General features: G+C 46.6%; 2 protein-coding genes across 3 annotated transcripts; both read left to right on the top strand.

Annotated features, from left to right (window-relative positions):
• Positions 1-1,065: 1,065 nt before the first annotated feature.
• On the top strand, positions 1,066-24,506 carry LOC122371274 (larval cuticle protein 65Ag1-like). Its single transcript, XM_043347455.1, has 3 exons — positions 1,066-1,113; positions 23,759-23,932; positions 24,193-24,506. The coding sequence occupies exons 1-3, from the start codon at positions 1,105-1,107 to the stop codon at positions 24,451-24,453; spliced, it is 444 nt and encodes a 147-aa protein (XP_043203390.1). The 5' UTR covers positions 1,066-1,104; the 3' UTR covers positions 24,454-24,506.
• On the top strand, positions 4,765-10,277 carry LOC122371275 (cuticle protein CP14.6-like). 2 transcript variants are annotated; one of them, XM_043347456.1, is made up of 3 exons: positions 4,765-4,887; positions 6,160-6,330; positions 9,749-10,277. In XM_043347456.1, the coding sequence occupies exons 1-3, from the start codon at positions 4,879-4,881 to the stop codon at positions 10,007-10,009; spliced, it is 441 nt and encodes a 146-aa protein (XP_043203391.1). In that variant the 5' UTR covers positions 4,765-4,878; the 3' UTR covers positions 10,010-10,277. The 2 variants fall into 2 exon arrangements, with proteins under 2 accessions (XP_043203391.1, XP_043203392.1); XM_043347457.1 differs by lacking the exon at positions 6,160-6,330 and having other exon boundaries at positions 4,854-4,887.
• Positions 24,507-27,226: the final 2,720 nt, after the last annotated feature.

Consider the following 27,226-nt stretch of genomic DNA (forward strand, 5'->3'; position numbering starts at 1 on the left):
TAGCCGTTTTCACGACGGCCATCTGGTACACATTTGGTTCACATATGGTGCAGATTAGGTGCAGATTTGGTCCAATTAGGTTCAGTGTAGCCGTTTCACGACAGGCTATCCGGCGAGTGCACCTAATTTGACCAAATCTGCACCTAATCTCTTTTACAACAAATATCTTTAATGTATGAATTTATTTCAGTTTTATTTCAGTTTTAATCGATGATGCTCTCTGATAATATGACAAAGCAGGCATATAAGCAATTAGTGCAACTATAGCTGATAGCTACTAAGAGACACACGGAACCTAATTTAACCAAATCTGCACCTAATCTGCACAAAATGTGCACCAAATGTGTAGGTACCGGATGGCCGTCGTGAAAACAGCTTGTGTCTCTTAGTAGCTATCAGCTAGGATTGTACTAATTGCTTATATGCCTGCTTTGTCGTATTATCAGAGAGCATCATCGGTTAAAACACTGGAATAAATTCATAAAATAAAGATATTTGCTGTAAAAGAGATTAGGTGCAGATTTGGTCAAACTAGGTGCACTCGCCGGCTAGCCCGTCGTGAAAACGGCTATTACTGATGATGTTATTATCAAACATGTTAAGTATCGTCATCTTGACCGATATTAACAAGAAACCGGTTTAAAATTACCCCCTTGATTAGTCCCATCCCGTTATCCGCCGCCCCCGTTGTCAGGTCAGGGGTCCGTGATGTAAGTACTACCGCCGGTTCTAGCGAACCCCCTCTCGTCAGCCTTCTACACGGCAGGCCGTCACTGACGGCGGCACGCGGCACTGCCATCAGCGGCACAGCGTGGCCAGCTAATGACTGGAGCTGTGACGACGGGCCGCGCCGCCAAGGTCAGGCCGGCGAGGCGCAGGGGTCGGCCCCCTGACCTGATGGGCCGCCGGCACGCCAGGGGGGCTGGGCGCTGGGCGGCGGCGCTCGCACGCCCTCGCCGTGGTGACTGGGAGGAACGGCACCGGGCGGGGGCGGAGCCTGAGATTCGCAACACGGCGCCCCGTATAAAGGGCAGAGCCCCGCTCATGGTGTCAGTTCAGTGCGATTTGTCGACACAGAGCCACCAGCCACCCTCTCCGACAGCCATGAAGCTGGTGAGTGAGCTTTGAAGCTGACGGTGCATCTGCCGGGCTGCCGAGGCAGTGTCAACAAAGATCGGTCGTACGAGAAGATCGTCTGGTGCAGTGCTTGAAAGACCGATGAAAGATTGGCTTTGCAGTAACGTTTCGGCTTCCGGCTTTTCAGAAAGTTGCTGACGTTCAGCACTTCACAATATTGCAAGGAAACTAAGCTGGCATTTATTAAGTCATGCACCATTATTGTTCCGTGTTTCTTCAAAAGCCAAATTAATTTTTCAACTCCACCATTCTGTTCCAGATCATCGTTGCCTGCCTTGTGGCTGTGGCCGCGGCCGCTCCCCAAACAAACTACCAGCCCGAGCAGTACTCGGGAAACCCCCAGCCGCAGATCAACATTCTTAGCCAGAGCTTCGAGCAGGACCCCAACACCGGCAACTACCAATACAGCTATCAGCAGGACAACGGACAGGCCGTAAGTAATATCGCTGCTCAAAAGTACCAAAATATGTTAACTTCATAGTTGTGAAACCGTATTTTCTTAAGGCTGTCGAAGGATGTCATCAGAACTTGCGCGTCTGTAACCGCTGATGGGTGCAGATGTCAGCGCACGTCACCAAAACGATCATTATAAATAGCGACAACTCGAATAACCTGGACTGTCTGTGCGCCATCAGGTTGCCGAGCAGGGAACCGTGTACCCAGGCCCCGAGCCGGAGACGGGCAGCATCACCCAGGAGGGCAACTTCCAGTTCGTGGCCGACGACGGCAACACCTACCAGATCTCGTACGTGGCCAACGAGGGTGGCTTCCAGCCGCGAGGTGCCCACCTGCCCGTGGCACCGGCTCAGATTCCCGAGTATGCCCAGCTGCGTCAGGAGCACCCTGAGCTCTTCTGGGCCGAGGGACAGCAGCCGCAGCAGCCTACCTATGTCTGAAAACGCAAGAAAAATCCTGCTTTATCGTGAATGTTGATGCCTGTATTACTATCCTTGAACAGTGTCATTGTAAAATGTCATCCGAGTCAGCAAACGCTTTATTAGTGGTTGTCAGTGTCACAGCCTTTGTTACTATATGTGCTATACCTGCAAAACGACCAGACAAATATATGTGAATAAGTAAACAAGATGTTTGCCGTGAACATCCAAAACAGCAACAAGAAGAGAAATGATGTCAAAATGATGCAGTTGATGATAAACCGCACTTATGGCTCCTACGGACACCTAACCGCTAGAAGGCAAAATATTTATGTAATATCGAAGTGGCAAAATATCGAAAGATAAAATATCGAACGACAAAGTACCGAAAGAGAAAATATGGGAAAGACAAATATCCTAAGACAAAATATGGAGAAAAGACAACATGGAACGCAACATATCGAAAAGAATTATCGAACGACATAAGATCGACAGACAAAATATTGAAAACATAAAAAACATGGAAAGACTATCGAAACCTATCGAAAGACCTATCGAAAGCAAAATATCAAAGCAAAATATCTAACAAAGAATGTACAAAGAGAAAACATCAAACAAGGCGGCGAGTACTTTAATTACACCTTTTTATTTTTTCTGCACATAGGTACTGAGTAAATTTCAGACCTAGTTCTTCAACACTTTTTCCAGAAATCACATGATGTCATTGAACTTTTCGCCGATATAAGATATGTGCGATTCAAATGCGCCGATCTTTTGAAAACGGTGGAAACAGGTGAAACTCAACGATAGCCTTTGGCGTGACATGACCTTTGACATGACCCAAAAAATGACTGAGGTAATTGCCGCATGGTTTTGCTAATTTCGTCTTTCCGATATTTTGTGCTCCATATTTTGCCATTTCGATATTTTGCTTTCGACAGTTTGAATTCACTATTTTGCGATTCGATCTTTTGCGTTTCGATATTTTCTCGTGAACTCGCTGTAGTTCGTCTTTGGTGACCTGACCTTGACTTGACCTTGACCTTTGCATGATATTTTGACCCGGCACCGCCTGGGCTATTTCCGTACCCACGACAGCCTGGGGGGTCGGATCCGACCCCCTCTGTTATCTCGAGAACCAATGGTCGTATCGAGCCCCGGGCGAGGCGGCGTTCGAAAGGTCTCTACGAGACCTTCCCAAAGCACTCTTAAGATTTTAAAATTGAGGTCAACTTTCGGGTCAAGGTCAGGTCAAAGGTCAAATTCTGGGGTTTTGCATGATTAGGCTTACGGACAGCGGAATCGATAGCTGCTGCCCGAAACTCACCAAAAATGACCACCTCAAAGACCTAGTGAAGGTACCATGTGCGTATAGGGGTCATGATAAGTACGGGTCAAGGTCAGGCCAGGTCACGAAAGGTCACGGTTTTCACTTTCTGCTACATGGGCGTGCGACACATGTTTTATGGCTTATTTTTCACGTCGAATCCGATGATAATGGATATATGTGACCCCAAGTCACTATGCTGGTGATAAGTGTGCATTGACAGCATAACAAATCGTTTATACCATATATAACTAAACGAGGGCTAAGAAAAAAGTCAATTTTTCACCTTTTTATTTTTGACATAAAAATACATTTTTCTACATAGACGTGCTTTGTCCCAGGAATCTAGTGGTGCCATTTGTTTTCACATGAGATGTTCAGAAATGCCTCTAATTCACGAAAATGCTTATGACGTCACCATGCCGTATGCATGTTAGAGCTATTTTTACAACTTCAGGGTCAAAAATCAAGATAGAAAGTTGAAATTTCGGACATCAAATGTTCTAATAGAGCTCTATAACATATATTCCGGTTTTTAGAAATTCTCAAAGTTTTGGATTTAATTAGCTGTTTTCCAACAAAAAAAAATAATTTTTAGGGGTACAAAAACGCATTTTATGGAAGATCCGAGATAAAGAACTCGTTCAGCTGCGTCTATTCATGTCCCTAATTTACAGTTTGCTTTAAACCTTGATTTTTGGCGATTTTTTAAACATTTACCACTTTTTGACTGAAAAAGCCATGTAGTTACATCATTAAAATCGATATATCTCAAAAGTTAAATTCTTAAAAATTACACAGGAGACGTCAAATTGATGGGGGAGAAGGTATGCCAAGTTTCAAATTGATAGTGTAAGCGGTTCATGAGTTATTCAAGAAAAACGGAGGGGGGTCGGATCCGACCCCCACCCCAGGCGGTCGCGGGTTAACCGCAGGTTGTTTGAAATAGAAATATGCAATGCATCTTGTCTTCGCAGCCTAAAAACGAGTTTTGGGTTATCAATTTCAGTCCATTCTTCGGGCTCCAAATATATGTAGAATGTAAAAACACTGCAGTTTTACCCTTGACCACCTGGCCTTGACCTGACCGATGGCCTACTTGGGCATAACAAAAAGAATTGTGCTCCAATAGTGTTGTGTTGTCCAATAGTGAATAGTGTTGAGAACTTTTGATTGCCGTTTTCCCCCTTTCTACAACCAACCGTTCGATAGTGAGACAGAGGGTAGAATCTACCCCTCCCCCCCCCCCACCCGCGGGGCGCAACGGCTGAATAGCTCGGCGAGGCGCAGGTTAAATGCTTGCTGAGCCCCCAGTATACCTACCTTTGATTAGCGCGCAGTGGACATCCTTGTTCAGACCGCTGGTCACAAGCCCACGCGCATCCGTCACATCTATCAATGTCGCTGAGACGATTTGTCTAAACTGCGGCGGCCGAGTGGCACGCACCCCGAGCTTGGGCAATATAAACCAGATTGGAGAGAGACCAAACCGTCAGTCTCAAAGTGTACCAGCTCCGCCGTGGTCTCCACATCATCAGCATGCAAACTGTAAGTGTTTTCAAGCGAAGAGCTACATAAGCATATTTCTTTTCTTTCTTCTAATTTAAGCTCAACATACAGCACTTCATGATTCCAAACAGTCGATCGTTGTGTGGTGTTTACAACTGATATGAGCCAAGTTGTCTGAGCCTTGCATTAGAAAGATATTCGTGAGCTCGACCGTAGTCCTACCTACCAGTAAAACGCCTTTTGGGCGAAGAACGAGCGAGCGAGATAGTGAGCCCTGCACGTGTGGAAGGGCGAGAGGGTACTTCCAACGAGCTTGTGCAAAGCACCCTTCTAACCAGTCGCTAGCGGTGTGCCAAATTTGAACGCAATCGGCCCAGCCGTTCCTGAGATCTGGAAGCGGCATTCTGCACGTGCGCACGTGCAAACGGGGTCCAAAATGACTTTTGCACGGCACCCTACTAACCGGTCCCCAACCGTGTACCAAATTTGAGCACAATCGGCCCAGCCGTTCTCGAGATCTGGAAACGCCCCCTGCACGTGCGCACGTGCAGTAACACCCTAACCGCAACACATGGGAATGAATTGCCTGGTGGGTGCCTACCTGTATGCCAAATTTCAGCGAAATCGCCCCAGTAATTACCGAGTTACTGAAATGGGAACAAATTTGGCACCTCTTCTTTTTGTATTTTGCACTCACACTTGCACTCACATAGATCAAGAGTATCCGACCTTTGGTAGAAGGGATGCAGCTACCCTATAAAAATTACCGCAAGACAATCGCTCAAGCCGCTGCTGAGATATGGGCCTCTCAAAATCACTACTTTTGCAAAAGTTCTTGAACACCCTTGACTTTTCACGTGGCACGTGCCACGACGGTCACTGAGATGTATCAAAGGTAGTCAATTACGGGGTAGAAGGGATGGGGCTACCCAGCAGAAAAGACCGCAGGCTAATCGGTCCAGCGGTTGCTGAGATATAAGCCTCTCAAAAGCGTCGCAGGCCGGGCCGGGCCGGGCCGGGCCGGGCCGCTCATACTGATATTTTTCCGTTATATTGAAAAGATGCTGATTATTTAGGGACATATTTGAGTTATGAGGTTATCGGTGGAGCCAACAAATAAGTCAAAGTAAGTGCATTTAGTTATTTGTTGGCTCCACCGATAACCTCATAACACAAATATTGAAAAGACTTCGCTTCGCTCGCTGCGCTCGCTCGCTCGTAACAAGACTTGACCCAGGGCTCAGAAATCAGGACTTGTATTGTTGACGTAGATTAGAAATACGCATCTAATCAGAGTGCTCCATGTTTCAGCTCATCGTCGCTTCTTTGGTGGTCGCGGCCACGGCCGTTCCCCAGAACTATCAAACCAGCCAGTTCTCTGCCATTCCCCGGTCACAAATCGACCTGCTCCGCCGGGAATCTGATCAGGATCCTTACCGCGGCATCTACAGGCACATCTACGAACAGAACAATGGACAAATTGTGAGTATTAGCGTATCAGACAGCGGTGCACAGAACTACGTCTTGGTGATGCTTCTGACCGCATTTGCCCTGTTCCGGGTCTTATCTCTGACGTAGTGGAGACCGAGGCAAAGCGGCCATCCGGGGCAAAGTGGACACCCAACGTTTTAGCCATTCACAACATGGCGTCAACTCCAGTTTATGGTTGTCAGTTAATAGTGCGGTCGTTCAAATGAGCCAAACGGGTGTTTCCTACCCGTTACCATTGCTCCGTGACACACGGAAACGCATTTCTTCTCAGGATAGTACCTACTACCTATTCTTACTCTTTTTAAACGTTATTGTATTCAGCAATCGTTTGGAAGTTTATTTAGACGTTTTGATTCATGCATTGTGTGGTTATAGTACATTCTCCCTACCTCTGCCAATTTCCATGCGTTTTGCCCGATAAATAACATAGCTGGAAGAAGTATAATGATGAAAGAAAACCGATGCCTCATAATAACAAATATATTCTAAATTATGACCAAAAATAAAAATATACTTTCTGCATCTCCTTATTGATTATAAGACCCCAGTAAACATGCCGACGTCGGCCCGACGTCGGCCGACGTCGGGGTGACGTCGGCAACTCGGCATCGGCATGCCGACGTCGGCCCGACGTCGGTCCAACCTCGGCACGACGTCGGCTGGATGTCGGATATGCCCGCATGTTCCGACGTCCAGCCGAGGTCCAGCCGACGTCGGGCCGACGTCGGACCGAGATCAATTGCTGAGGTCTAGCCGACGTCGGGCCGACGTCGGGGCGACGTCGGTCCGACATCGGCCGCTGTTTTGACCGTTAAAATAATACAAAATACATGTTTCATGTTTCATAAAGAGCTTCTGTATTTAAAATATCCTCACGAAACTCAAATCTTCCTCCACGCCGCAACCCCCTGATCCGGACTGGACGGGAAACTTTATCCCATTTGGGATTGCCCGTAAGCCGAGCTCGCCCGTAGCCGGGTGCGGTGAGTGCTTGGGGGCTGCTCGGCCTATCCTTTGGTCAGGCTCAGCCCCGGCAACTCACCAGGGCCGGGCCCAGTTCATATAGAAAGGCCAGTCGGCAAGTGTCACTTTGCCAAAGTGCCACTTATCAAAGGGACACTTTGGGCAACGTTGGTGCAGGTGTGTAAGAGTGGCTATATGGATCCATTGTGGGGTCGCCCTTTCCAATAAGTGTCACGTAACAGCAATGGGACCAGGGACTCTTATATATTACTGACCGGGCCGACGAAATTATTTGGAAACGAGGTTTGCAAAATTGACGTAGGCCCGAGTGCGAAGCACGAGGGCCGGAGAATTTTGCAAACCGAGTTTCCAAATAATTTCGTACGGCTGAGGTCAGTAAGATTTTTCCTACATGCCGCATACATGCTAAGTAGTTTCGACAGGTTTTGGTGACACTTTTATACAATTGTTAATTGTTTTGTGCATACTTTGCGAACAGTGATTGCGCTACTGCTGTGGATAAAGCTTTAAAGGAAATTTATAGAAGAAAATGCATCAAAATACCTCACTTCAAAAAGAATCGCGTCTGAAAATATCAACTCAGAATGGCACAACAATTGGATATCCAAGGAACATCATGCATGAATAATTTGCCACGACATAAGAACAAGAAGAAGGTAGAAGGTGTAATATTCCTAGTGATTAAACGTGAATTTTCCAGTGCCCTTGCAAGAATCTTTTCTTTATTTATGTAATCGTACTTTTTTGATGACCTATGGCTAAACTTTCGTGAAATACATTATATTTTCCATATTTTACATGTTTGTTTCGAGGAAAGGACTACAACTGTCAAATAATAACGCAATAACTTAGGCCCAAGGTATCAGTGGACATATCAAACGAAGATAAGAAACAAGCGATAACGGATTTCGATTAATAGGAGCATATCTTGCCATAATTTCGGCTTTGTAACCAATACTAAGCATTTCAAAACCCTTAATAAGCAGATCAGATATTTTTTTACCAAAAAATGTTAGTTTTCTAATTTTACGCGGCAAATATCATGCAATAATGATGTCAATTATACATTCCCTATCAATTATACCTCTGGGCTAATGCGATAAACTGTAGTTTAGAGGTCATTGCCCTGGGCAGTAAACTCGGGCAGTAAACTTTTGTTTCCTGCCCGGCCTATCAAATAACATGGCATTTTGACACCGACAGTTTCTTGGTCATAGTTTTACTGCCCGGCTCGTGCTGTGCTTAAGACATACCCCGGCATGTAGGAAATATGAACTGGACCCAGGGTGCTCGCCAAGAAGACCAATGTCTCCATCCTATGACCCTTCCGGCTCTGAAATGGTCTTGTCAGACCGAAGGGGCATAACCCAACAAAACAAACCCAATTCGTTAGCTGGCTGCGTGGTGTAGTGGTTAGCGCACTAACCATGCGTTCGAATGACACGGGGTTCGAATCCCATCGCCGGCTGATGCTTTTGGCGTGTTGTCCCAGTAAACATGCCGACGTCGGCGACTGGGGGGCTCGAATCCCGCCGCCGGATGATATTTTTGGCGCGTTGTCCCAATAAACATGCCGACGTCGGCCCCGTCGGTCCAACGACAAACGATCTCGTCAACCTCGGCAAACGATCTCGGCCCGACGTCGGCTCGACGTCGGCTGGACTTCGGGTGGACGTCGGAACATGCGGACATATCCGACGTCCAGCCGATGTCGGGCCGAGGTTGAACCGACGTTGGGCCGACGTCGGACCGAGCCTCGGCCCGACGTCGGGCCGACGTCGTCATGTTTACTGGGACATCTATTATTAATATCTGTTAAAGAGATATCTCTTTATTTTCGGTCACAATTTAGAATATATTTGTTATTATGAGGCTTCGGTATTCTTTCATAATTATCATGAGTCTCGCACAAGCGCTTTCTCATATTATGGCTGGAAGATATTTTTCTCGGACTGTATGCGCGGGGCAGGGTGGACGGGCAGAGTGGACAGCTCCCAATTCCATAAAATGTCTACCGGGCAGCAAGCGCTATTGACGTTCAAATGTATCGCCATGCATCCATGGCCATGCGTTTATCTAGGTCATTTTTCGGTTGCATGAGTTACAAAAAAAAATCAATGTTTCCATGAATGTTCTTGCACTGTTTATCTTCAGGTGAGAAGATGACAAAATAAACATCCATCTGTCAACATCAAAAACTCTAGTCGTAGGTACCTACATGAGGCAACTATCCTGTTTCCCATATCGGGGAAAAAGTCGCCAGTGTCCACTTTGCCCAAGGGTTGGGGCACTTTGCCCTAGGTGAATCTTCAATGTTTAAAATTGAAGCGTGGGCACCGAAGAAAAAGGTTGAGGATGTCCACTTTGCACCTGTCTCCCCTAATATTTAATTAATCTTGAAAATGTGCACTTTTCCTGCCTCCAGGTGGCCGAAGACATTGAGACATACCCGGGTCCAGAGCCGGAGACGGGCAGCATCATCCAGCGGGGCAGCTTCCAGTTTGTCGGTGACGACGGCAACACCTACCAGATCTCGTACGTGGCCAACGAGGGTGGTTTCCAGCCGCGAGGTGCCCACCTGCCCGTGGCGCCGGCTCAGATTCCCGAGTATGCCCAGCTGCGTCAGGAGCACCCGGAGCTCTTCTGGGCCGAGGGACAGCAGCCGCAGCAGCCCACCTACGTCTAATGGCGCAAAACATTTGACTGAAGAAATATATTCTGATGAGGATGTTCGTCATTCGATTACTTTCTTTACGGAGGATCTCACACAAATGGAACATTGTTTAGTGTTTACCAATGGTTAGTGGTCGAAGGATTTTTGATAGGATCATATAAGCAGCATGAACGACTATGGAAACGATGATAAATTGTTTCTGCATTAAAAGTTGTCATGATGCACGTCTCAATAACCCACCCTTAACGAAAATATAAAGGCCTCTATTCCTCACCTTTCATCACTGCATTAATTAAAGCTGCTTTTACTTTTATTTTCAGCAATAAGATTGTGTGTTTTCGGTCGGTGACACCACTTTCGCAGCGACAAAAAGTTACATTATTATAACTAGCGAGAGCGAAGCAAGAAAAGCTGGTAAGCTGGTATATTAATTCGCAAGTTTGTGAAGAAAAACATGTCGAAATGGGAAATAATTCACCAAAAATGCTACCTTAACCCTCGCCTGGCCGGGCATTTTTTATAACGTGGCCTGGCAGGGGAGGGGTCAATGCGACCCCCCCCCCCCCCCCCCCCCTCGCGATTGGCTCCTATGGCACCTAGAAACACCAAATTTGGTAGATAGGTGCCCTCCCCCGGGAAATCTCGCCCCTACGTAAAGATGGCTGCTCTAGGTCAGTATTTAGGGGGCTTCGGGGATGGGTTTAACCTCGTACCGGTTTTTCTGACCTAGTGACCTGACCCAAGGTCACCAGGATCTGAAGTTTTCAGGTCATATGTAAAAAGGTTGCTCCATAGGCTGTGCCAGATTTGGCGGCGCTGCGCGCCGCCTTTGAAGCGCCACCGTTTTTATGCTATCTTTGAAAAACCTTAGGCGGGTCGCATCGACCCCCCCCCCCTTACAGGGCGAGGTTTAAATGACATCCAGTGACCTCACCGTTCAGCTGAATGAAAAATGTACTTCGTAAGTCGAAAATTACCTAAAAATTGTCAGAGAAATCAGGATTATTCAATAGAACAACACGCGATTCAAACGAATAGTGTTAAAACCCGCGCCCGGACGGGGGTCTTGGCCATCTTCGCCAGGATGGGGAGGAGGTGTATTTGGGCACATCCGGTCATCTGAGAAACTAAGAACGTTATGAAGACGCAAAAAGCAATAGATAGCTCGCTATAAGGTCTTTTTTGATTATGAAGGCCATTGCTTGATTAGATAATCTCTAAGGTCAATGTAAACGAACAATATTCTTCAATTTGATATTTTTACAAGACGCCGCATATCTCGGATACAAACAGAGCTAGAGCACCACGAGAAAGCTAATTAGCTAGCTCTTTTGGGGCTTTGTCTGGATAACGCTCTACGATTTGACGTAGAGTCAACGGTTTAGGAAAATAACTCATAAAATTGACGTTTTTGTGAAGAGCGTTTTCCTGCAACAACAATTAACACTAAGCTTGTTTTACGTAGATTTTACCAGCATAAAGTGTTTCTCGTTCAGACGCGTCGAGTGAACTACACACTGAGCAATGAAGGTCAACTTCAAAATTTGACCTCAGGTCAATGTCACGGAAAAGGTCATGTTGCATATCAGTTGATTTGTAAATTGCATCAGTGAGCTGAACGCATTTAAGGTGCTATCATCGCTATAGTATGATTTATATTTTATGTCTTTGTCAAAAAAAAAACTGACGGAGACCTTTCATGACCTAAGATGACCTCAGGGTCATTAAGAGGAGTCACAAACTCACAAGTGTAATTTTCCTATTCAGTATGTCGTTTTTATCAGTATCCCGATGATGGGAATGGTAAAGTATGTCTTTTGTCCAACAGAAGAGGGGTTCAATTTTCTCCCATTGACTTTGAAATGGAGAGGTCGCAAAACTGAACAGCCTTAGGTCATCGATATCAAAATTCCTAGAAAACAAAAATCGTTGGCACTGATTTCCTCATGCAATAGGACATCTTCATTTTTAAAGGAATCAAGACGTAGGTAACAAAAAAAGGTTATACGTGATTTTACTTTGTCCATCAAATGGCTATCTCGGTTTTTCGAAAATTTTGGATTGTGGCCCATTTTTTTCTAAAAAAAACTGACTTTTTTGGAAAAATAATTATAAAATCCAAAATTTTGAGTGTACCGAAAAAAAACTGAATATATGTCAGAGAGGTTATCTATATGTACCTACATACCAATTTTTAGAAAAATCAATTACAAAATGTGGGAGTTATTCAAAATTTTATGACGTCATGACACACAATTTTTTTTTGAAAATGATTTTTTGGAAGTTCTAGACCTCGTACGGAAACAAAAATAGCACCATTCGATTCGCCGTGAAAAACTGCATCAGATAGACACCTGTTAAGGCCTTAACAACCCACTTCAAAATTTGACCTCACTTGACCTGACCTTGACCTGACCTCGACCTGAAATTCATCCAGAGGTGGTCTATATCACTTATTGAGTTTGCTTATTGAATTCTATGAATAAAATGACCCATAAAACATGTGTCGCACATGCCCTTTTTTATATTTTGTTTTTGGTGATCTGACCTGACCTAACCTGACCTTGACCTTCACCTTTGAAGTTTGAATGATATTTTATGCAACGAATATTGTCTTGGTAGCCTAAGAACACGTTTTGGGTAGTCAGTCTCCGTCCATTTTTTGGCAACTACGGTGCAAGGCCGATACTGTAGAAACTTGCATTTTGTACCCTTGACCTGACCTTGACCTGACCACTGACCTACTTGAGCAAAAAAATTTGGGCTCTTAAGATCCGCCTTGTTGAGAGCTTTCGATTGCCGTTTTCCCCGTCTTTCTACGACCATCGGTTCGGAAGTTAGAAAGGGGGACAGAATCTGCCCCCTCCCCCCCAGCAGGGCGCGTATGACTGAATAGCCCAGCGGGGCGCGGGTTAATGTATTACAAAGTATAACAGGTTTTGGCCGCTAAGTGTCACGGTTTCCTCTTCACAAAAAAGCGAATGTGGCCAAAAACACAAATCTGGGCAAGGGTTGACTATTGAACGCAAACTTTCGGTTATTGAGGGCTATCAAAGCTTTGTTTGGCGTCTTTCTACCTTTCTGAATTTTTAACATAATTTGGTCTGGCCCCCTGCACCTATCATGGCGAAGTTGGCTGAGACTCACACCCGAGAACGGGTTAACTGCTTGTTAACAGCTCTATCAAGTGGGAGTTCAAAGTTTCAAGACGTCTTATGAAACGGAATAGGCCATCTGCCTGAAATATTAAAAATCCTGAACAATCAGAGTTTAACTGGGTCCTCAAATTTAAGCGGCTTGACAATGATATTCGTGTTACGTTTTTTTTAGGGGGGGGGGGAGAAGCAAGACATTTCGGCCTAAAAAGACCATTGCAGGGATATGGGATGTTAGGATAGGGCGTAAACGTAGGGCTGTGCGGGACACCGGCAATGACCCGCGGAGGTGAGACCGTCCTGGTGGGACCGGATTGCCCCATTGGAACAGTTTGCCCGCCCCCTAGTCACCCCGGAGAGGATTGTGTGGACCTGAACTAATCAGCCGCGGTGGTCAGGTGACGTGGCCGCCAGCCCGGAAAGGGAGCGTGAGCGGATGCAGATGGATTTGTCCTGAGGAAAGCGAGGACAGGTGTTATGTTGGACTCAAAAATCAAGTTAAACCCTCTAAAATTAGTATATTGTATTTTCAAAGCCGCAGGCGTCTTAGTACGAGATACGAAGTGAATAACGCTAACGGGGCACGAAAGACAAATTTATGTCAGCACTATCATTATTTATATCAAAGGTACAGCACATTACCGAATCTTGCGTAATATACGATTTTTTATAACAATAACACGTCAAATATATATTTAAGCACACAAAGCTTTCGGTATGAAAATATATTGATCACTGTGTTAAATAGTGATCACAATGTTTGACACAGTAATCAAGGTATTTTCATACCGAAGGCTTTGTGTGTTTAAATATACATTTTGACGTGTTATTGCTATCATTTATCCTAAGTGTCTTCGATATTCTACATACGAATTTTTCCCTCCACGCAGGCGACATTGGCAACGACTGACACCGGTCGGACGTCCATTCAGCGAGTCTGTGACCCTGGCCGATAGATGGCACTGCTGCAGCCTCGGCCGTATAAAGCCGGTGGAGCTATCCAACAGACACTCACAACATAGTCAGCCACCTCAAACAATCAGCAGAAATGAACACTGTAAGTCGAAACGAGGAGTAGACTATTCTGGAGTAATTCATATTGGTCTTTGTTCTATGACCGTTTATGTAAGCATCAACACTGAAGCTTGTTTAACTACTTCTGGTCATTTTAGGGTGTGTAAAACCCAAAATAATTCACTAGTATTCCGTACCCACGATAATACCTTGTCTTTTCCAGATTATCGTTGCTTGCCTTGTGGCTGTGGCCGCGGCCGTTCCCCAAATAAGCTACCAGCCCAACCAGTACTCGGGTAGCCCCCAGCCGCTGATCAATATTCTTAGCCAGAGCTTCGAGCAGGACCCCAACACCGGCAACTACAAATACAGCTATCAGCAGGACAACGGACAGGCCGTAAGTAAAACTGCCAGTGCCTTATATATGCATTGTTAGGAACAAGCAATACGCAAAGTGAGGAATACGGCAGAATTATATCCTTTCTCGAGCAGAGCTTTACAATAGCAATGAGTCATAAGTGTTAAGAAAGCAGTGCATTTGTATAGCGAAATTCCAGAAATATTTGAAAAAAGTAGTATAATAAGCAAGATAAGACCAAACAAGATCATCCAAAATGAGCAAAGCGCAACCTGCGTTCGGACAAAATGGCAAATAAACAGTGGAGAGGCCTATGCTTTCCCAAACTCTTTTAGTAACTTCGTACGTCTTTTTTTCAGGTCGCCGAGGAGGGCAGCGTGTACCCGGGCCCGCAGCCGGAGACGGGCAGCATCACCCAGCAGGGCAACTTCCAGTTTGTCGGTGACGACGGCAACACCTACCAGATCTCGTACGTGGCCAGCGAGGGTGGTTTCCAGCCGCGAGGTGCCCACCTGCCCGTGGCGCCGGCTCAGATTCCCGAGTATGCCCAGCTGCGTCAGGAGCACCCGGAGCTCTTCTGGGCCGAGGGACAGCAGCCGCAGCAGCCCACCTACGTCTAGTGGCGCAAAATGTGTTTAAACAAATGTTTTTGATGTAAAATATATCATATATGGAGAAGTAAAACATCTGTATTCATGCAATAAGGTCCTAAAGACTCACACGAGTCGTCGATGAAGTTAAAGAACGGAATGGAATGTAATGGAAAGGTCACGCCACTGGCCTGACCTTAGGTCACGGATATAAAAAAATCCGAGACATACAAATTGTAGGCGCCAATAACATCATGAAATCCACCACGTTTAGAACTTCTCTGACAAACACTGCAGGCTGGACATGATTGCAAACTTTTTTAGGCTTGGTCAGTTAACTTGACCTGGTGACCTGACCTGACATGACCTGGGGTCAAAAATTTCACGCATTGTTGATGTACAAAAAGCTGTACAAAATTGATGTACAAAAAGCTACCCAAAGCGGCGCGGCGCTACGCGCCGCGTTTTTTTTTATTCACAAGCAAAAAACGCGACAGGGTGGTAACATATGCCCCCCCCCCCCACTGGGGCGAAGGTTAACATGCATTCCGGGTTTTCAATAAACTCAAAATGTTGCATTTTATTATTTCCTCCACCCAAAAAAAAATCAGTTCGTTGGATTACAAAAGATGAGACAAAATCGCAAATTAAACGAGATAGCCATTTGCAAGAATATGAAGAAACACGCCCATGATTTTTGTTACGTCTTGTTTCTTAAAATCTGAACCAGAGCTCTGTTCGCACCCCGTTTATTTATCAGCATGCTGCTACTTCTTGGCTCCTCATTGGTAGAAATTCAAGTGGTTTATTCGTTAGACCAATGAGAGGCCAAGAAGCGCCAGCAATAACTTCCTTATATGGGGAAACCCGACAGCACGCTGATATAAAAACAGCGACCGAACAGGGCCCTGGTACCTACAGGATTTTGAGGTTTGCAGTTCTTAAAGCGAAAATGGCGTGACATGACGCCACTAAAACATCATTTTCTCATTTGTTTTAGGGATACCAGGGGCAACCAAGGGCACAACAGTTTGTGGGTTCAACGACCTCCCTGATATGTATGTTTGACGCTGTAAGAAGGATCATACGACCCGTATGGACCTCAATGCCGACCTATGATACAGGCAAATAGGCAAGTGGGTTGAGGGAGCGATGTATAGTCGACTACAGAATGATGTTCCGCTCCTCAGAAGCTAGCAGTTGACCGGAGCGCTAAGTTGTGCCGTTTATCACGCAATTAAGCGTGTCGATTATGGGCATTGGGACAAAGCTATAATTTTCAGTGGCGGATCCAGGGGGGGGGGGCAAAATGGGCATTTGCCCCTCCCAAACGGTATAATTTTAACATTACGCCTATGGACGAGGTATGGAAAGAATTGATAAATTGTTATGGTTGCCCCCCCCCCCAAAAAAAAAACTCTGAGCTGGATCCGCCTCTGATACTATGTGAACTCAGCCCGTGTGATGGGGTACAGCCTGTTACGTTTACTGTTAAAGCTGTGATTACTATCTAAGTAATATTATTCAGTTAATATTCAAGTAAGCAAAGTTCTCAATTCATGATCTCTATATCTGTATTCTGGCCAATCTATCCCCGCATCGCCCAATAATACACACTTAGATTTTCTTATGTCGCGTGCTCTGTACGCAATGGGACCATCACTTCATATATGATATATGACACATCCTCCCTTTTCTGAACATGCTCAGTTGACTCTCCTCCTGCTTCTGAGTAGGTATGGAGATCGAGTCACTTGCGCCTGTTCTCTGTGTTGAGCCTGTTGTGGCGTAGCAGCCACTTGTCTTGGTACACTGGGGACGGGTATATACATATACTCATCATCAGATGACTGGCGTGTCGCTGCACCCCTTCCTGGTCTGTCCGGTGCCGGTCGAGCCCTTTCGAAGGTCGGTCGTGACCCGGCCTCTTGATACGGAGGCTTGTCCTGACCCGGGTCACGGCGGAGGTGACGTCTATTCCGGCGATACACGCCGCCGTCATAGTCAGTCTTCACGAGATATGATCTGTTCCACAGATACTTGCTGACGGTAGCCGCCCTCCACTGGTTACGTCCTGGTGCAGGGGCCATGTAGACATGCTCCCCTTCGCTGAGCATCGGAAGATCCTTTGCACCTCTGTTGTAATAGACGGCCTGCTTCTGCTGGCGATCAGCTAATCGGCTGGGGACGTCGCGCACTGTCTTGGGTTTGAGAAGTGACTTTGTAGTTGGGAGCAGTGTGCGTGTGCGGCGACCGAGCAATCTTTGTGCCGGTGAGCTACCGATGCTTTCGGTCGGTGTGTTGCGCCAGTCGAGCAGCGCCAAGTAGGCATCTCGGCCGTCCGCTTCTGCCTTTATCATGAGATTCTTGAGGATCTTCACAGCACTTTCCGCCTTGCCATTTGACTGGGGATATCCTGGCGAGCTCGTCTGATGTCTGAAGTCGAACTTCTCAGCGAATTGTCTGAACTCAGCTGAATTGAAAGGCGGCCCGTTGTCCGTCATCATTTTTTCGGGCAATCCGTGTCTTGCCATCTGGGACTTTAAGATCCTTATCACTTCACTTCCTCTCTTGTCACTAAGCCTATCACATTCAATGAAATCCGAGAATGTATCAACTGTCACCAGATACGAGTGGTTCTTGAACTCCATCATGTCGCAAGCTATGTACTGCCATGGTCGCTGTGGTATATCTTGTGAGCTCAGTGTCTCCCGTTGTTGTTTTCTACCGTACTCCAGACATACACTGCACCTGGTGACCAGCTCCTTCAGTTCCTCCGTCATACCTGGCCAGTATATCGCCTCACGAGCTCTTCTGAGGCATCCCTGCAGTCCGATGTGTGCCGAATGCACTCGCTCTTTCAAGATGTGGCGGATGGACCTTGGGATCACGATCTGCTCGCCTCTCAGGACAAGCCCATCCCTAGTGGAAAGCTCTTCTTTGACGTTGTAGTACGGTCTCAGCTGATGATGATGATGATGATGATGATGTATTTCGAATAGCCTCCATAGATGGCTTTTACGGCTAAGAGTCATACAAGATACAATACATATGTACACTTGGATAGAATCAGCACTCGACATATTACCAATTTACCATCACAGCCAGCCGGTCTAACAAACCGTCCTAATGTTCGCTGGAAGCCCGCAACCAAGTCCTAACGGCGCCCCGGCATCCCCGAGCGGTCCTCGCCTCCCAAACATCAGAGGGGGACCGATTCCACGCGGCCGTCGCCCGGTAAGTATAAAACTTCCGGGCGAACTCCCGTCGCACCCGGGGCGGCTGCAGCAGACCGGAGAGCGTACCGCGCGTATCTCTCTCCGCCACGTCTCTCCGGTACACCACCCGGTCACGCAACGCGTCGGGAGCTAACGGATGATGTATGGTTCTAAATAACATGGCCATATCGCGTTCAGTTATGAGGTCCTCAATGGTCGGCCAGTGGAGCTGCTTTAATAGCGGTGAAACATGATCGTACCTTTTAGCACAAAAGATGATGCGAGCACAGTGATTAAGAACTTTTTGCAGGCGGTGGCGTTGAGTTAAACCACAAGCACCATATACAGTCAAACAATATAAAATGTGAGGGAACACCAGTGCTTCGATTAAAAATCTCTTCACTTCAGATGGCAAACGGCGAGACATCTTGCCCAGACCGCTGATAATTGCGTAAGAACGACGCACCACCAGCGACACATGCGAAACCCATGTTAGATTACAATCAACGGACACGCCCAAAACCTTGACTGATGGTGATGGATTAATAATAGTGTCGTCAAAGTTAATACAAAAGTCAACATCACGTCGCTGCCTACACCTGACGACCATAACGTCGGTTTTAGATGGGTTTATGCGCAAGCTATTGTCCGCAAACCAAACACTCGCCACCTTTAGACTTGCTTCTACGCGCTGCCGAAGGTCGGGTAAGTCTGATGGATTACCCGAGTGGACAAATTGTGTGTCATCAGCATACATTACGATTTTACAGTCATCAAAGTAAGCTGGCATGTCGTTGGTGAATAGAAGGAACAAGATCGGCCCTAGCAATGAACCTTGGATCACGCCGTGCGTGACAGGCGCAGCTGTCGTTCCTCCCCTAACGCGCTGAGAACGCTCGGTTAGCCAGTTTTCAAACCAGTGGGTACATACGCCATACCATCCTAATTTGTCTAACAGTCTGGAATGCTTAACGGAATCAAAAGCTTTAGACGTGTCCGCCGTCGTAATACATGAAATAAGGCCGGAATCCAAATTTTCAACTACGTGGCCGATTACATGAAGCATAGCTGTCTCAGTAGAGTGTCCTGGTCTAAATCCGTGCTGTTCATTACATAGGATATTGTGATCTATCAGATAAGTCATAAGTTGCTCACAGACAATACGTTCTACAATTTTTGCAACTGTTGGAAGGATCGATACTGGCCTATAGTTGTTCGGTTCGAGTTTAGAGCCTGACTTATGCAGTGGTATAACATCTGCCGCCTTCCACGGCGTAGGTAGCACTCCAGTCGATAGGGAAGCGTTCACAACATGCAGCAGTTCTGGGCCAATCACTGGGAGAGTCATGCGAATCATGCCTATCGTGATGCCGTCGCCGCCGGAAGCCCGAGAACCGGACATCCGTTGGACGGCGGCCGACAGCTCCGGCAGCGTCGCGGGACGGACGCGGAACGCTCCGCTCACCACACAGCGCGGCCGCGGAGGGAGGGCGGCTCGGTCCGTCCGCTCACTGTCAATCGCCGCCGCCACACGGGCTCCCACGGTCGCAAAGTGCTGGTTAAGCCGGTCTGACCACGCACTGGTGCCTCGTTCAGTGTCGACGGTCTTCCGGGACGAGATAAGGTATCGTTTCGTCTCAGCTGGTCAGATAGCTGCTTCTTGCTGCCGGGCCAACCGTTCTTGATCATTCTGATCATTTCTTGCATCTCTTGATCTTCTTCTGTAGCTTGTAGAATGAGCTTTGTCGTTCTGTCTGACACCGGACTGTGTTCCAAGGCATTCATGTTTCTTATTTCCACTTCGTCTGACGAAATTTCTTCTATGAGGCATACATGACCCCTGAGTTTGTCGTCTGTGGCCTCGGCCTCATGTGCTCGGCTGAGAGCATCCGCTATGTACATCTCCTGGCCACGTTTGTAGACAACTTCAAAATCATACTTCTGCAGCTGGAGCATCATTCTTTGGAGTCGTTTTGGTGCGCTCACCAGCGGCTTTTTCATGATCGACTCGAGAGGTTTGTGATCTGACTCCACCTTAGTTTTCTTTCCTTGGGTGAAGCGTTCAAACTTGTTGAGTCCATACACAATAGCCAAAAGCTCCTTTTCGATTTGAGCGTAGTTCTTTTCGGTCTCATTGAGCGCTCTTGATGCATATGCTACCGGCTGGCCGTCTTGCATAAGACAGGCTCCCAGCCCATGGCTGGATGCATCAACCTGTACCACAACCTCTCTCTTGACATCATAGTACTTCAACACGGGATCTTGAGTTATGATCTCCTTGATTTTTTCCAATGACCGCTTGTGTACCTCCTCATAGATGAATGCATTTTCTTTCTTGAGAAGCGATCTGAGAGGTGCAGAGGCTTCCGCGAGGTTGGGGGCGAACCGCTGTAGATAGTTCACCAGGCCAAGCACTCTTTGCACACCTTTGCGGTCCTCTGGGGCAGGCATGTTCTTGACTGCCTTTACCTTGTCAGGATCTGCCTTCATGCCATTAGGTGTGAAGATGTGGCCCATATACTTCACTTCAGTCTGCCTGAGCTTCATTTTCTCCATGTTCAGTTTTAGTCCTACGTTTCTGCACCTTTCTAGTAGACATAACAGTTTTCTATCATGATCTTCCACGGCTTCTGAGTGAGAGGAACCGTTCCCGTAGACGAGTATGTCGTCTGCTATTGCCATCACGCCTTCCAAGCCTTCGAGAGCTTGATGGAGTCTTCGCTGGAATTCTTCGGACGCTAGACACAGGCCAAACGGCATGCGTCGCCAGCGATACCTACCCCACGGTGTAGCGAACGTCGTGAGGTAGCTACTGGCCGTGTCCAGCTCGACATGCCAGTACCCACTTTTGGCGTCGCAGACAGTGAACACTTTAGCGTTTGCTAGTGCGGGAGTCAAGTCTTCTATCGTGGGCAGCGGATAGTGGTTTCGTTTGATGGCCGTGTTTAATGGCTGTGGATCGATACAGATCCGAATTCCTTTTGTGGGCTTGCTTACGGCTACCATGGCGGATACCCAGTCAGTCGGTTCTGACACCGTCGAAATGATGCCGTCTTTCACCAAACGGTCCAGCTCGTCCTTGATGTCATGCTTCATTGCTTCTGGAACCGATCTTGCAGCTAGTTGTACTGGTCTCACTGACTCATCAGTTTGGATATGAAGCTTTCCGGGTAGCTTTCCGACCCCAGTGAAGATATCTCGGTACTGCGCATGTAAATCATTTGTTGAGAAGTCTTTTTTCTCTGCTTCTTTGTTTGTGCTTCTTTCCGGTAGCGCTTGCTTGTGTACCTTCAGGTCTGCTTTTGCAGCTCTGCTCTTCTCACCAGCCCTGTTTCCTCTTGCTTCATTTTTGTAGAAGCCAGTCTCTTTGCTCTCATTTACATCTAAATCATTCACGTAGTCGATGTTCTCCGACCTTACTTCGATCAACTCCATTGTCTGCAGTGTTTTCAGCCCAATCAGTGGGGTGAAGTCTTCGCGTACCACCAAAAATTCCACCACATATCTTGACCCATTCTTCGGGTTCAGAACGTCTATCTCGGCTTTGCCAACGACTTTGGTTGTGCTTTTGTTGAACATGACGAGCGATATATCACACCGCTTAAGCTTCTTCATGCTGCTGTCCACACAAGCTTTTTTGTAGACGTGCTGCGGTATTATGTTGGCAGACGCACCCGTATCCAGCTGGAACCGCTGTAAGTGGTCACTGCCGAGCAGCAAGTTTGCGAACAGCTTGCCTGCGTCTCGCGATGACAGAGCACCGATCTCCAGAGTCAGAGTGTTCTCCGTTTGGTGCTGACTCGCGCCGTCTTCTACACAGCCGTCCTGGACTGCATCCGGCTCAAGTAGACGCACTTCTGCGTACCTACCGGCATTTCGTTGCAAAGTGGTTCCGTCGGCCACATGCTTGACAGGCTTTTCCCCACGCAGGGCAGCTCTCCTTTTTGAATGGGTGCATTCTCCCACAGAATTTGCACTCGCGGGGCCTTGGCGTTTCATGTCTGTTAGCCGCAGCAAGACTGCGTTGTACCGGGGGACGCCTTTGTAGTGCGTGCACCTCGGCGTTGGTGTCTCCGGCGAAGTCCTTCATTTGTTTTTGTGTCGCCTCGTGTGCTTTGACAACTGAAATAGCCTTGGCTAGAGTCAAATCTGGCTCCTGTAGGAGACGCTTACGTACAGACACGTCAGGGACTCCTAAAACGATTCTGTCTCTAATAAAACTGTCTTCTAGATCTCTGTAGTTGCAGGATTTGGCCAGTTTTCTCAATTCGGCTAGATACAACTCAACGGGCTCTTCGTTTTCTTGGTTTCTTGAGTTAAATTTGTATCTTTCAAATGTCTCGTTTTTAGATCCCCCGCAGAACTCTTCGAACTTCTCAAGTACAGTCGCTAGTTTCTTTTGATCTTCTTCATTTGGACACAATCCGTCCAGTACGTTCAAGGCTTCAGGCCCCAAACATGTCAGTAGAGTCGCCACTTAAACATTTTCCGGCCTTTCATTTAAGCCGGTTGCGATCGAATAATTATCCCACTGTCTTTTCCATGTCTTCCACGGTGCAGCCAGAGAATCGGTCTTTGACAGTGTCAGTGTCAGTGGTGGTGGAAGTGGAAATCCTTGCGCCATGTTTTATCAACTTATTGAGAGCTACTCACTTATTCATCTAAAGTAATAGGTTCAATAAACTTCTGACACCATGTTACGTTTACTGTTAAAGCTGTGATTACTATCTAAGTAATATTATTCAGTTAATATTCAAGCAAGCAAAGTTCTCAATTCATGATCTCTATATCTGTATTCTGGCTTATCTATCCCCGCATCGCCCAATAATACACACTTAGATTTTCTTATGTCGCGTGCTCTGTACGCAATGGGACCATCACTTCATATATGATATATGACACACAGCCTACATCTCCAGGCTAATCATTGCTGTGAAAAGTGGAACATCATTCTGTAGTCGTCTATACGTTGTCATAAATTATATGTCATCGCTGCTAAATTCACGTAAGGACACGCAGCACATTACTGAATCTTGCGCTGTATGCCAATTTTTTCCTCCATGCAGGCGACATTGACAATGACTGAGACCGGTCGGACGTCCATTCGGCGAGTCTGTGACCCTGGCCGATAGATGGCCCTGCTGCAGCCTCAGCCGTATAAAGCCAGTGGAGCTATCCAGCAGACACTCACAACACAGTCAGCCACCTCAAACAATCAGCAGAAATGAACACTGTAAGTCGAAACGAGGAGTAGACTATTCTGGAAATCTGGAGTAATTCATATTGGTCTTTGTTCCATGAACATCTATGTATGCATCAACACTGAAGCTTTTGTTAGCTACTTCTGGCCATTTTGGGGTGTGTAAAACCAAAAATAATTAACAGAGTATTCCGCACTCACGATCATCATCTTGCCTTTCCAGATCATCATCGTTGCCTGCCTTGTGGCTGTGGCCGCGGCCGCTCCCCAAATAAGCTACCAGCCCAACCAGTACTCGGGTAGCCCCCAGCCGCTGATCAACATTCTTAGCCAGAGCTTCGAGCAGGACCCCAACACCGGCAACTACAAGCACAGCTATCAGCAGGACAACGGACAGGCCGTAAGTAACGAGCAACACGCAAAGTCAGGAATACGGCAAAATTATATCCTTTCTATAGCAATGAGTCATAAGCAGTGCCTTTGTATAACGACATTCCAGCAATATTTAGCAATAAAGTAGTAAAATGAGCAAGATGAGACCAAACAAGATCATCCAAAATGAGCAAAGCGCAACCTGCGTGCGGATAAAATGGTAAATAAACAGTGGAGAGGCCTATGCTTTCACAAACTCTTTTAGTAACTTCGTACGTCTTTTTTCAGGTCGCCGAGGAGGGCAGCGTGTACCCGGGCCCGCAGCCGGAGACGGGCAGCATCACCCAGCAGGGCAACTTCCAGTTTGTCGGTGACGACGGCAACACCTACCAGATCTCGTACGTGGCCAGCGAGGGTGGTTTCCAGCCGCGAGGTGCCCACCTGCCCGTGGCGCCGGCTCAGATTCCCGAGTATGCCCAGCTGCGTCAGGAGCACCCGGAGCTCTTCTGGGCCGAGGGACAGCAGCCGCAGCAGCCCACCTACGTCTAGTGGCGCAAAATGTGTTTAAATAAATATTTTTGATGTAAAATATATCATATATGGAGAAGTAAAACATCTCTATTCATGCAATAAGGTCCTAAAGACTCACACGAGTCGTCGATGAAGTTAAAGAATGGAACAAAAACTAATCCAGGATTGCTGGAACACAATTCAAAATGAGAGTATCCTAAGCGGGAACTTTTCATCTTGATTTTATTTATTTCTTTTTTGTGTAATTGAAAAATGATTTATTTGTACATCTGGATGTCAAGACAGATTATGCCAGGTAAAACATCGGACGAGATTGGGATTCATCCTAGCTTTTTCATAGCCAATCGCCGGAGTCCCTCACCGTTCCGATCCTATAACTGGGCTGGAGTTTTCACTTTTTTTTGTGAAACTTTTTCCTTTTTGAAATGAAATTGCCCTCACATGTGCACGTGGCGCGTGCCATCCCCTGCACCGCACACCATTCGATAGCCCGTTCGATTTTCTACACGATGCTGTTTTCCCCGTGAAGATCGGGCCCACGGTTACCGAGATATTGCACGGGGACCAGACCCGTGTCGGGCAAATTTAGCCTTTTTTGCCCGTTTTTGCAAGCCGATTTATGCATGTACATAAAGTCTATGACGCGAATTTGCACTTTTCGGCCCGCGCCACGCGCTTGCTATCGACCCGATCGAACCGAGACCCCTCAAAGGCACGTTGTCCATTCTTGTTCTATAAAGTTGCGCAAATTTCAGCGCGCCAGGTGCAACAGCCTGACCTGCAACCCGCGCTACGTAGCACCAAGTCGCGACCTCGGTAACAGACAGAACTCGTCACCACAAATAGTAGTATAGAAAATCACTTTTCATTTGCTTCAGATAATCCAAAATAATATCCGGCGCTAAAACTACAGCGTATATATCTTTGCCAGTGACTTTTAATGGTAAGGTAACACACTGGTGGATCGAGAGAGGCAGTCATGTTCGCTGCAGGGGGATGGGGGGGGCATACCCCGAAACAAAGTTTCTCCAAATTCCAAAAACTTGTCGGATTTCGATTCCTTATGCAATACTCCGGTTTAAAACAAACTTTGCACCATTACACTAGTTCGGGTTTTCGTTTCAATCTCGAACAACCGCAAATTTCCGTCGATTTCGGGCGCTGCGGGGGATGGTGCATTTGCCGCAAATGATCCCCCCTGTATCCGCCAGTGAAGTCATATGACCGACCCGACCACAGGTAACCCGAATCCGAAATGTGCAATTAATGAAGCCCCAGGAAGTTACATTGTAGTCCTGCTAGTTTATCTTCCCCTTGAAAGATCACTGGCAGTGAGAGATATGCGAAACTGCAACCTTTATAGGGCGGTGCAGAGGCTTACTAATGTGTTAGGTATGCCACGCCATCAAGATCCGTGACCTGACGATCGAAATATGTGGTCGGCGTCATACGATCTGGCTTCAATCAAAGGTCCGGTGTGTCATTTACATGAGCTCTCTTGGCCTGCACATTGCAATCGTGAAAACCCCGTCAGGGCGCGGCACCCACCTCTCGGTCGGGGATGGTCAACCCGCGCCCCGCTGGGCTATCCAGCAATACGCACTCTGCTGGGAAAAGGGGGGGGAAGATTCTGCCCTCCCTGCCCATGCTTCCGAGCCGATTGTCGTAAAAAGAAACGGGGAAACGACATTTGAAAGCTATCAACAAGACAGACATTTGGAGCCAAAATATTTTTCTTGAGTAGTTCAGAGGTCAAGTTAGGGTCAGGTCAAGGGTGCAAAATGCTAGTTTCTACATTATCGGCTTTGGAGCGCAGTTGGCAAAGAATCAACTGAGATTGATTACCTACCCAAAACGTGTTGTTAAGCTACCAGGGCATGAGATGTCATGCAAAGGTCAAGGTCAAGGTCAGTTCAGGTCAACTAGGCCGAAATATAGAAAAGGACATGTTCGGCACATGTTTTATGAGCCATTTTAATCATAGAATTGAATTGGCATACTCCATTAGTGATATGGACTATATATGGATGAACTTTAGGTCGAGGGCAGGCTAGGGTCAGGTCAAGTGAGGTCACGTTTTAAACTTTAAAGCTGATTAATTATTAACACCCTAAAAAGTCTGTCTGATGCAGTTTTTGACGAAAATCGAATCGTGCTATTTCGTTTACGTACGACGTCTAAAACTAAAAAAAAAATTGTGTGTCGTGACGTCGAAAATTAAAAAAAAGTCTACATTTCTTACCGACGGGTCCTAATAATTTGAACGTAAGTGCACAGGAACAACTTCTATAACATGCATTCCGAGTTTGTTTTTCAATAAACTCAAATTGTTCCATTTCATAACGATTAAAGAAAAAACAAAACAAACAAAATCAATTTGTTGAATAAATACATATTTCGGCCAAAATCACAAATTAAACAAATGGCGGTTTAAAAGACATCGAAGAATCAAGCACATGCTTATTGTTACGTCTTGATTCATTAAAATCTTAATATTGTACAGGATTTCAAAGTTTTGCAATTCTTAAAGCGAAAATGGCGTGGCATGACGCTACTATAACATCATTTTCTTATTTGTTTTAGGGTACCAGGGGCAAACAAGGGCAAAACAGCTGTATGGGTTCTACGACCTCTCCTACATACATAGTTATGTATATGTTTGACACTGTAAGAAGGATCATACGGACCGTATGGGCCTCAATACCGCCCCTATGATTCAAGCAACTAGGCGAGTGGGTTGAGGGCGCGATGGGCGCTATCAAAAACTATGTCAGCGCTGCTAAATTCACAT

Source organism: Amphibalanus amphitrite, unplaced genomic scaffold (genome assembly GCF_019059575.1).
Source record: "Amphibalanus amphitrite isolate SeventyFive unplaced genomic scaffold, NRLGWU_Aamphi_draft 001225F_arrow, whole genome shotgun sequence".
NCBI classification, from domain to species: Eukaryota; Metazoa; Arthropoda; class Thecostraca; order Balanomorpha; family Balanidae; genus Amphibalanus; species Amphibalanus amphitrite.

Bases quoted from the DNA above. Each gene is read 5' to 3' on its own strand.
- LOC122371274 (XM_043347455.1), top strand. The intron at 23,933-24,192 runs GTAAGTAACGAG...GTCTTTTTTCAG, and splicing joins AGCAGGACAACGGACAGGCC to GTCGCCGAGGAGGGCAGCGT.
- LOC122371275 (XM_043347456.1), top strand. The intron at 6,331-9,748 runs GTGAGTATTAGC...TCCTGCCTCCAG, and splicing joins AACAGAACAATGGACAAATT to GTGGCCGAAGACATTGAGAC.